General features: G+C 38.8%; 1 protein-coding gene across 2 annotated transcripts in view; it reads left to right on the top strand.

Annotated features, from left to right (window-relative positions):
- Positions 1-12,269, top strand: part of LOC106648771 (dopamine receptor 1-like) — an 85,969-nt gene that overhangs the window by 3,915 nt on the left and 69,785 nt on the right. For both annotated transcript variants that reach the window (XM_014365851.2, XM_023457733.1), the window contains exon 2: positions 10,204-10,337. In XM_014365851.2, the coding sequence (XP_014221337.1) occupies positions 10,248-10,337 (90 nt within the window). In that variant the 5' untranslated portion in view covers positions 10,204-10,247. The remainder of the gene's footprint in view (positions 1-10,203; positions 10,338-12,269) is intronic.

Below are 12,269 nucleotides of genomic sequence, written 5' to 3'. Positions count from 1 at the left end.
GCGAAGGTTCATTAACTCCGAGACATCGAATGTTTATTGAAATGCTCTTCTGTAAGGTTGAAATATATATCTGATGTTTGAATCGAATGGCTTTTGCTGCAGCGAGAGGCCACTGTAGCTCGAAATTCAGATAAAAGTAAAGTCTCGAGGCATTACGGATTCGCACGAGTCACTTTTAGATTAGAAACTTGTGCTTGCGTAAGTATACATGCACACTGCGACTATGCGAAAGGAATTCCAACTTGTGCCCTGCACACGTATATACACAGGGCAAATCAAGCGAAACGTGATGCCAGAAAGTAGCAGCTTACCGATTTTCCGCAGTTAGTCCATTTATCGTGTGTTATTTTACCCTCTGGCCCATTATGCTGCTACTGCTTCTTATCTCGCAAAATTTTACCTACCAATTTTACGTTCCATGCGTGTACTCGCTTTTTGGTTTGCCTTTTAAATGCTAAATTGCAATCTTGATTTTGCAATACCATAAAAAGTTTGACATTTTTGATTTACCTTAAAATTATCTCCAGATATATTCGTATAACTGCAGGTGAAACAAAACTTTTTTATTATATCTGTCGATGCATAAATATAAATATTCCATTTTCTTACTTTTTTTACATTTATACCTTCTCGTTTACAGGCTAGAAAAAACTCTTGTGTTTTTTTCATCTTTTTTCTATAACAAATATCCCATACGTTTTCCGCTCTTTATTGAATCTCGCATTTCTTTTTCAATTAGACATTCGCTTGTTCCTTTGTTTTATTTGTTGCTCATCGCTATTGTACAAAATTGCAAGTTTTATTGGAGATTGTGCTTGACCGCTCGGTGTAACTATTCAGAAAATTTATTCGATATCCTGGTAGTGTGTTAAGCGCAATATAATTGACCCAAAAAAAATCGACCTGTCATTTTGTTCGTTTGACGTAATTTTATTTACATTAGACCTGAACTGCATTATTAAATACAATTCAATGAATAGTCATGTGTTTTCTTATTTAAATCAAGCAGACATTAGCTCTTCAAAAATTTGTGGCCATACCGGAATTACCGATTCTGTGAATAGTTTTTGTTATCTTCGTTCTATAAGAAGAGCGAAAATTATGAAGATGGAACTTTTATTTAATTTTTCATGTTTTATCATTGCCATTCTTCTAGATTTTAAAAAATTATTAATCTTTTTATACTGGTACAAAAAAACCTACCAAGTCGGCATAACAAAGTTTAATTCCTCATTGTAAAGTTTATAATTAATCAGATTAATTTCGGAATATGGTCAGATGAAAACTTCAATAAGCCAATAAAAAATTAGCTATGGCTACTTAAATATTCGAGTAATTTTCGCATTTTGCGTAAAAATATGATTCAATCCTCTTTTCTTTTCAAAAAAGCTATAACATACGAGTACACGATCTATAATATTTATCATCGTTTCATGTAGAGACTATCTTCTGGATGAATAACCCGCAACGTTGAATCTTCATTATTTTACTTCGCTCGAAACCATGATCGAACTCCCTCGTGCATCACTTTTTCTTATTTTTTTTAGAACAAAAAGAAAAAAATCGAATCTCGACGGTTTACAAATTTTCTGCCATCTATTTTCTTCATCGTTTCCGAGATCCACAAAAAAGAAAAAAAAAGTAGGTAGAGAGCGAGTTGAAAAACGTCTCGTTACACGCTTTTTCACGCTCCGATGACAAACAACTTCTTATCTTCCGTTACTTTTTAAATCTTATAGATAGATATACATAGTGTATATATCGCACTCAAAACACAATAGCAAGAGAGTATACGTGTCGCATATTGACAGCGATGAAATGTCAAAGTGAGCTTTTTTTCTCGTTTTTTTCGCCCGTACTATCTGACCTATCTTTTACTCAATGGAGGGTTTATCCGTAGTACACGTATGGAAAATCGTTTCCGAAGGAATTTCGATGTCGGTGCAACCGATACTTTTTTGAAACTTGCCTATCGAATTCGAATTACGTTATTTCGTTCTTTTGTTATCGTCTTTCGCTTTTTTACATACTTGCAATATTCTCTTACGCCCGAGTATGTAGAATATGCTTCCTAGCTTGAATAGGAAAATAAAACAATTTTATTTCAGGAATTTTTCCACTTTAAAAATCTATTCGAACAAATTAAGAAAATTTAGAGAAATTCAAGCCAACAAATAACGCTTGCTAATTTTCAATAAACGACTTTGTTTTTAGCTTTTGTAATTCATCTATTTTCGAAATTGTATTCTAAAAATACAACACACGCCAAGCAAGACGCAAAAAGATAAGAATTAATTTTTATGATTAATGGTATAGCTCAAGTTAATGAGACGCGGATCGGGAGAGAGAAAGAGAGAGAGAAAGAGAGGGAAGCTCAAAGTCATGGAAATGCTATGAATATTTATTCTTGGATGTACGACTGCAGCCGGGCTTGCACTACTTAGCTCGGCTTGGTGCATCCCCTTTCCTCGTTCCTCGGCGCGCTATATGATAATGAAAACTCCACATTTAATGCGTTTATTATCTTGATATCCGTGGCGCGAAACTCTCGTCTGCTTAGCGCATAAATGTATTCACGGACTTTTTTAATTAAGTCCGATGTTTATGCCCAAACGTTTCCACGGCCAGCCACACTGGCAATTCATCATTTAGACGCGCGCGGCCAAGTAGCAGCGAAATTTGTTGCCTGGAACAACCGACTTTCCACTGTCTGCCCATTCAAATTCTCGAGAGCTCGACATGGTTTTTGAAATAGATACGTCAAATTCATCATCGTTATTAATTCACTTTTAACGAATGAATAGCTTTTTAAACAAAACCCAATTTATTTACTTAGACTGCATATTCTGCACTCTTGCCCATATATTACTCGAATAAGTACTCGCCAAGATATTTATGGCCATTGGCCTGAAAAATCAAAATTATTGAAAATCTCAAAATAATAAAATTAAACAAAATACCATCAAGCAACGTCATTCATTGAATATTAACGATTCATTAAAAAGCGTGTAACTTACGAGGAGTAATCCCTCAAGAGATATTTGGTTGGATTGATTAATTGCGCGTTTTTAAAGCGCATATATTTCATTAATCGGGCAGTAAGTGCCCAAAAAAAGAAAAAATTTGGTAATGGGTATAATTAATTCGTCGCTGGCAAGATTAAAGGGAGGCTATATGAAGCGATCGAAGAAGTGCACACCTATAAATAATCCAGTTATCTTCGCTAAACAGCCTAAATGCACACGTACACAGACTCAAATACACATAGATAGACGGGGCAGGCATTGGCGCGCGATGACCGGCCGTTCAATTCATTACATAGTACAGGTCGAACGAGCGCCGCACTATCTCTCATTCAACTGCACGAAGAGACGCGGCAAAGATACGGCTGAAAGAGGGATGTTACCGCAATAATACACATGACACGTAGGCACATACACACGCGCGCGCGCGCCCCACAATATATGTTATACATACATATTACGGCACACAGGGTAATTTCCACTCTTTACCTTGGCCTGAAAATTCTTCGCTTATAACTTTGACGAGCTCGATATTGTATGTACTCGGCGAGCAGTGTCAGTAGCAGCTAGCAGCAACAGCGGCAGTAGCAGCAGGCCCCCCCGTGTACATCTATATACACCTGCGCAGACATTATTGGCTCACCCTTCGGTAGTACGGGTAATGCTGCTGCTGTGCCGACTTCGTCCTCGTAATTAACCTGCTCGCATATAATCGCCCATCTCGCGATCGATTTCCATACGTGTCGTAAGCGTCCACAGGCTATGCATGTGGCCGACTATCAAGACTTGGAGTTGGGCCGCCACCGCCGCTCTGGGATTTATACCGTGTATGTGTGACTGCGTATGCGCTTATATGTGTGTAATGTATAAATATATGTGTGTGTGTGTGTGTGTGTGTGTGTGTGTGTGTGTGTGTGTGTGTGTGTGAGCGCAGCGGAATTCGAAGGGAGTACGATATGTACTACGACGACGAGCTCACGACGCATTATTGTTCATCGAGCGGAATTGCCTTTATATGCCGTCTTATCGTAACGACGCACTCGAGGATTTTATGTCTCCCCGGCCCCCTCCCTCGCCTCCTCCCCCTTCCTTTTTCGAATCGAGCCGGACGTTTCTCGAGCTTTTTTTACGCCTGCGGTGGGATAAGCTAAATTTTCAACGAGTAAATTGCTCAAATCATACCGATCGTGGCGTACGTAGTTAAGTGAAACAAAAATATACCGCGCACTCGCGGCAAAGACAAAGTACTTCTTTCTTCGTTTCGACGACGTTATTAACGCGAGTTGCAGTTTGTAACAGTTATGACTGCCAATCGATTTTTCATTTCCCTTAGCGATACATTTGCACACGGCGCAGACTGCAAATACGCGTGGCACAATATCATCGCTCATTCGCACGCGAAACATAAGGTCTCGGCTCGTGACTGTGCTCGCGCACGAGAATGTCTTATGATGCGAGAGAGAGAGAAAGAAAGAAAGAAAATAGGTCTCGGTGAGAGTTGGAAGAGAAAAAAAGAACGAAAGAAAAAAGAAACAACAACGCTTATGCGCGATTGCGTTATTTTTACACGGGTGCGCGAGCTTCGCGAGCTTTGCGCACTGAAGAGAAAGAGAGAACACGAGAAGAAAAAGCAGAATAAGAAGAAAAAAAAAGAAGGAACGCGCCCCAAAGAGCTTGAAATATGACATGGACAAATTGCATTTCTGCCAAGATTTATTGCTCATGTACTTTTCATGAAATTCAACAAGTGATCTGCTTTTCCTACGCCGTTGCGCTCCCCACCCCCGACGTGATATTTATCGTGATAATCATTTCGATTCAATTTTTGCTTTGCCCTTTCGGATAAATCTAATCTACGAAGTGGCAGATGCCCGTGTGCTGCGTTCCTCGGAAAATCTTTGGTTCCTCTATACACGTGAAATCCGCAAAATTTTTTCATCTGCCGTGTGAACGTATTAAACTTATTCGCGCTCGAGCGCACTCTTCCTTCTGTTATTCGGATGTATACAAGCTGACGCTATTCAATCTGAGCGAACAAAGTATCAATTACTACAATCGAAATAACAGAATAGAGAGCTATATGTTATAACAAAAGACTTTTTTACCTTTGATAATCACTTCTCTCGCGCAGCAAGACTCAGATTCAATTTCCGAGCGTTTATAAAAAAGGGCACGTTCATGCTCATTCTCAAACAACAGAGAGACTCTTTCATCGTGAAGTTACTGCAGGATTTTCATGCACGAAGCCTCGCCATTTTTTGCCATCAACGCGACAAATGTTTTCCCGAATCTTTTTTGTCAGTCAAAGTCTTTGGAGAGCACGAACTATATTATCCTTCTGTAAACGAGAAAGATAGACAGGCGTGGATCAATTGAAAATATGCGCGCGTGCACTGCGAACAAAAGCTTTTTACAACGCTTCGAAATTTTATTTTTCTTTTCACGACACGGGGTTACGAAAGAGAGAGAGAGAGAGAGAGAGAGAGAGAGAGAGAAGTATTTTGTTGCCGGAAAACAAAATGTGAAATCGAATTTTATGCCCCGTGTGTTAAAAAAATAATTTTGACACTTACAGTCAAAAATTTTGTTTTACATCCATACGTGCCGTAAAGTATTACGCGAATCTTTTTTTTTTCGTGTGTGCCTTTATCGTGTAAACTAGAACAGAAAGGATAAAGCGAAGGAAAAGGGCTTTTTTGTTCAGCAGAGTTTACGTGTTCGAAAAATACAGTGTGATTGAAACTGTAAATACAATGATGAAAAATTGTAAAAATATCATACTTTTTATCTTTGCTTTTGATTAAAAATTTTCCATGTTCATTTGAAAAGGAAAATCATGTAATTTCGTCAAAACGATAAGACCCTGAATCCAATTATTCAAAAAAAGTGTCAAAGTTTAATCATCAAGGCTGTTAAAATGAACTATTTTAGCCAATTCATGACATTTCACTTATAAAACAATAGTTAGCGTTCCTAATCGACTTTTCTGAAAGTTTCATCCCCATCTTATCAACGACTGCATTACGCTTGGCTCGAGTGTCTTCGGTGCTACGTCAATTTGCCAGTTCCCAAAGTCTTATTCAAAATGCATATCTTTATCAGTAGTATTCAACGACTAATTGAATTGATGATCTCGAAACTTTTTTCAAAAATATTTAACGATCAATCTCAATTGAAAATTTTAATCCACAGCCATCCCAGTTTATTAACACTTGCTCGCTCTGCTATCGCAAAAAGACAGGGCTGATATAAATAAACAGCTAATCCTGTAAAAAAAAAAGCGATAAATAATCCGTAGGATGCTCGTAACGACGCGCGCTGCGCTCGATATTTCATCGCGCCGCGCCGTCATCGGCTCTGGATTTTATATTTCTAAGCTCTTTCGGCGTGTATATAAATTATACGACGCACTCGAGCGCTCTCGCGAGTGGAGCGGGCAAGATTCTTGACGCGAGGCACTCGTATTATATAGGTAGCTACTAATCCAGAGTCTGGGCGCGCGCAACAGGCTCGCGTGACAGTAGCCAACCATTGCGCCTGCGGGTAATCTATTAAGAGGCCTCCGGAAAGGGGGTAAAATTGCGCTCCATCGATCCTATGCACACCGCGAACGAACCTGCCGAGATATTCTCGCGTGTGTGTGTTAGTTTCTACACACGAGTAAGTGTATGCACGCGTACGTGTGCGTATGCCACAAGTACGTATAAAAGAGAAGCAGCCAAGATTAATTAATTCGAGGCGTTTTCGTGGTTTCGTCTCGGGGAGAAAGCGCAGTCCTTTCTCGTCTCTCTGATCTATGGGTACTACTAATTTGGCTTCAACGTGTGTAATCTTATTCCCCAAACTTTAACCCTGCCTCTTCGAAGATGTTTTAAAACCCAAATTTTGAATGGACATCGCACAGGTTACGATGAAAAATCACAATTGACGAGGAGTAAATTGCGAGCGAGCTGCATTTCACAGAGTAAGATGAAAAAACGTACACCAATCCATCATGAAAAAAAAGGGCGAAAAAAAGAAGCTCTTGCTCGACTCATCAGTTGGCATGAAAGAGAAAGAGAACATGCAATCTAGGTACACGTTAATTGCATCTCTAAATACCTGCGTCATTTATTTTCCGTATATATACTTGCAGCCACGCGCGCGCTCATTCCCCGGGGTTTTTTTTCGCCGAACTCATTTGCGGACAGCTCGCTGTACGAATAATAATATCGTATCACGAAAAATGTAATGCCATCCGTTGCTTTTTGACGAAAAAATGGACTGAATGGACTTTTTTATACACCCTGCATATATGTATAGCTCACAAGGTGAATAATAAAATTATGAATCATTTTTATTCAGAGAATAAAAGTTTATTTTAGAGCTCTTACTTCATACAGTTCGTACCGAATGAATGGCTTTGAAACCTCATATTCCTTCCTTTCATATTTTTAACAGTGAAAATTATACTTTATAGCTCGAGCGACGTATTGTTTGTAGATGTATTTATGTAGCCAAATATAAACTTTGATCTCGTCTATCACAAATTGAACAGTTCGTGTACGCGTGAATCTTTTTTTCCAACTCAAATAATCGTTATTCTATCTTTGCAGAAAGAGAGAATGAGATAGAGGATCATCTCACTTTTTGATCTGTTAAGCTTCCGAAAGTTTTTAAACTCATTATAGATTCTTTGAAATTATCAAGATAATAAATAAGGTAATAAATTGCCGTCTTGAACACTATCAAATGAGTCGTTAAAATCGATATCTACGAAGCAACTTCCGGAAGGGTCGCGATGAAGAAACCATTACGCACGACCTCAAATAGTGCAGATTTCACTATCTCCACAAGTTGCTGAATAATATTTTATGCCGTCGTATCAAGATATGCCGCTAAGTATAAGATATAAAGCAGTCGACTCTAGGCTCGTATAAGGACACCAATATCTAAAGCGCTATCCCTTTTACTCGAAACTCATCATTGGCGCTCGGCGCGCAGAGAACTTTGACGCTCGTCACCTTGCACTTCGGCGCTCGTAAATCAAAGAAAAATGATAACTTCTCGAACAAATGCTCGAGGGCCGTCGAGGCGCGCGTCGAAATTGCGTCGCGATCAAATGGATGAGTGCGCGTATATGTGTGTGTGTGTGTGTGTGTGTGTGTGTGTGTGTGTGTGTGGGATGGGTGTGTAAGTATAGGTGAACGTATACCCTGGCAAGCACTGCAGAAGAGCAGCAGCGCGCAGGGGAGAGAAGAGATCGAATTAAGGACGCACCTTATCCGCCCATGGCACACGAGCACGAGTCGACTGGATTAAGTTTATCGCGCCACTAACTGATTTCCGCTCTGATGAGGAGAAAGTGCAACGCTATGAGAGGTCATTTAATTAAGTAGACCTACCTTAATTATCGATGTTGCTGGTTTACTTTTTGCTCGATAAAAACAGCATCGTAGCAGCTGCTGCAAAGAGTTCGGAGAGTATGAATTGATTGAACATTTTTTCTTATTACATAGGGACGATCATTGAGTCGCATCTAATACTTTGCATTAACGTTCGAAAAGAATTTTTTTCCGAACTTTGCTCGAACTTTTGAAATTACAACAAATTTAATTCAAATAATTTTGTATGGATTCTGTGCTTTCAAAAAATAATGTTTAGTAATAACGCGAAAGCTCGTTTGAAAAGCCCCCGCTAGTGTAGTTGAAAAATTTCAAGCGACGTAATTAACATATTCCAATTTAAATTCAGCTTACGGAAATAAACCAGAGGATACGCGACGAATGCCGCTCGGCTTACTTTGCTTCTTTGTGGCCTAGGCAAAAAACTCGGCGACGAATTAATTTTCAAGCCATCACGTATGCATCAGCACCAGGATAGAAAGCTAACAAAAAAAAAAAATACCTACGTCACCTTTAATTTACGAAGGCGCGTGCACGTAGAAAAAAAACTCATTGTACGTCCGTGTAACTTTTAACCCAAGCTGGACCATCTGTAACAACGATACATGCCGCATCATTGCGGCCTTGCACTCATGGCAACTCTGGACGAAAAAAAAATGGAAAAGAGACCACACCTCGTGGAGAGAGAGAGAGAGAGAGAGAGAGAGAGAGAGAGAGAGAGAGAGAGAGAGAGAGAGCAACAAAGTAATTTACTAGCGCGCGGAGCAACTCGTGTGATAAAAAGCGACAAGGATCAAGCCAAAAAGAGAGACAAGCTTCTGTATAAATACAGCACAAATTAGCTGAGCTTCGTGCACGGGGGCGATCATAAATATGATACATGCAGCTTCAACTATATATTATACATGCTAGCGAATAGTCCGCCCTTATATAACGCGACGAGTACAAAGTGCGAGAAGGAAGTTTGCTAACTATACGAATTCAGCATTATGCCAGCTAATTCACGAGTGTGTGTGGTGTGTAGTATTAGTAGTAGTAGTAGTAGTAGTAGTAGCAGTGGCGCTGTATATAGGGCGTGTATTAAATGCCACGCACCGTCGACCGGGGGTGGCTGGTAGCTCTACATAAATGATGAAAAGGTTTTACTTGACGCGCGTGTCGCGTGAAATTCGAAATGTAGACTTTTTCACGAATGACGAGGTCACGCGTGATGCTTCTTTTTTCGAGATTAATTAATTACTCGTTGAGCCATAAAGCGCAATCATATGCTTTGCACAATCTTCTTTTGCTTCGCACGAAATTGATGAATTTTTCAAGGGAGAATTCGCATTTCGTGATAATAAGTTCATGTAAAAATTTTAATATTCACTGCAGATTTTTTTGCTTGGCAAAGGAAAAAATCTGCATTAAATCATACAAAGCTTTTGTTACAATTATGTACATTAATGAGAAAAGAAAGAAGTGAAAATAATATTCTATCTATCTACTAAAGCACATAAGAAGTTATACAAATTTCATCATACGTTAAACACATAGGATACTTGCGTCATAATTACACATGATACAATTTTAAGTAATCATTTTTTTGAAAGTTTTTAGAATTGTAGAGAGTATATCATTTTATGCCTAATATGCCAATGACTCAAAACGATGACTGACAGGGTAAACTTATAAATATTTGAAATTATCATCACTAAACGAAAATCAAATACATCGTGTCCTGTAGGACTTTTTAAAAAAGCTACGTCTTGACAGTAAAGAAATTTTAAAGTTAAAATAAGACTCGTCATTTATAGATAAAATTAAGACGACGGATCGTCAGTACTTCATCAACGCCAGTATGAATATATCCATGGAATCGGCGATGGAGCATTGCTGCCTCGATAACGTCTACCCAACCTACATCGAGCCTGTATCAGCCCAATACCAGGTTAGTAATTTTACGCCCAATCGATTATTCACTTCTTCTTCTTTTTTCTTCTTTACAAAAAACTTGGCTAAATGTACTTCTTTTGAGAGACTCGACAGTATTCAGAGTGGAAGTAGAGGATCAAGCCTCCATTTTCTACTCTGTGAAGAAAAAGACTGGCGGTGTTAAGGCAAAGGCACTTTCTTTATAATAAGATCAGTGTTTAAGTCCTCCGCTATTTCCACCTTCATCCTATGTTGTCTCCGATCCCTCATTCGCCAGTAGTGCATGGAGAAGGAGGTCTCTTAACGTTTTTTTTCCTTTTTTTTCAATCTAACTCTATGTAGCTAAATATCTTCAGTCAGTGTTACTGCTGATACTGCTCTGTATTATCGCGTCTTCTTATTCGAACCGTCGGATTGAAAACAAACGCGCCCTAAAGACACAAAGACCGAGAGCAAAGGCAACTGTACGGAAAACATTGTCTCGAGCTCCAATGCCACACCAATTGCTTAATTTGGTATTTTTTTCTATTTTCTTTCTCACAAAGATACCGCACGAAACCTAGCATTAACAATGCTCTTAAGTCCCCTTGTATTTTCACCCACCAAGATTAACTCTTGACATTCAAGGTAAAGAAATTTCTACAAAAGTCAGAAACAAAATAGAAAGTTTCTCGAGCTGATTAATAAATTGAATTTGATTTTTGAATCATTTCATTTTCAATAGTGAATTAAATTTCGATTTTTCTTAAACATTTAAAATCGAGGATGTATATAATCATTAAAGTTTCAATAAGATTTTGATTTGAATAGAAAAGTTTTAAAAAATGCTCCAAACGACCAGAAATACGAAAATATTCTACAATCCGACTTATTAAACGCAAAAAAAAACAATAAGTAACATAACTTGATATATTAAAACCCGCATCGCAGGAGGATAGACTTGGTATATAAACTCGTGCGGCTCTCGAGTTCACTGTGAGGAGACTATAGCATCAACACCCGAGTGACAGGGAGAAGCTAAAAGCGGCGCAAGTGAGAGAGAAGAGGTCGAGGCTCGATGACAAGGATGTCGAGCGTAAAAATTGAAGTGGTGGTGGAGGGAAAGCGAAATAGAGATAAAGAGAGAGAAAAAAAGCGAACCGACGAGAAAATCCATGTGAGCTAGCTTGCGGTTGCAAACTATACTACTACACGAGTCGTCGATCACTGATTTACGATAAACTTCGGCATTTGTTAGTTCGTTGTCAAAATTGTTAGTACTTCTCATTCTCGTAGTACGTTTGCATTTTATTCCCATTCGAATTCTTTTAAATTATTCAAATCGCTTGTTCTGTTGAAAAATATTTTTTTTCAATTTATCCAGGTTATCTATAATTCATGTGGGTAATTGAATTAAATTTCACGGGTTAAGGATATAAAATTTTACCTTTTCATTGCAGCTACGAATTCAAGTTTTTTGTTACGTGAAATATTTTTTTTTATCTAATATTTTGCAATTAAGTATAATGATTTAGCCGATGAAAACGGATGGCGAATTATTTCATATCGAACTGCTAAAAATTTTCAATTATCTTTTTACACACGCCACTTTCAGCCCCTCAATTGTTCCCCGTAAGTATTTGATAAAAGTACAGGCGGGCGTAGAAGCGATGTATCCTACCGTAATCCGGAATAGTCGGCTTTTTTTACTCCATTCACGATCCGAGTATGAATAACACAGAAAGGGGGCATATCTGGCGAGGGCGAGGCGCGGGGGGGATCCGATTCATTGATGGCGAAATATGACCATTCCAGGGATAAAAAGCGAACTCGACATCTTGAGGCGCCAAGGAGAATGAACGAATCGCTCCCTTAATGGCCTGCTGCCACTTCCTTTCGTACCCAAGTTTAACTTCGTTTTTCAATTTCAATCCAGCACGAGAACTGGAGAGGGAGCGAATGCTGCTGA

Source organism: Trichogramma pretiosum, unplaced genomic scaffold (genome assembly GCF_000599845.2).
Source record: "Trichogramma pretiosum strain Unisexual culture from Peru unplaced genomic scaffold, Tpre_2.0 scaffold22, whole genome shotgun sequence".
Taxonomy (NCBI): Eukaryota; Metazoa; Arthropoda; class Insecta; order Hymenoptera; family Trichogrammatidae; genus Trichogramma; species Trichogramma pretiosum.
The sequence above is the reverse complement of the archived record's forward strand: the minus strand, read 5'-3'. Positions and strand labels throughout refer to the sequence as shown.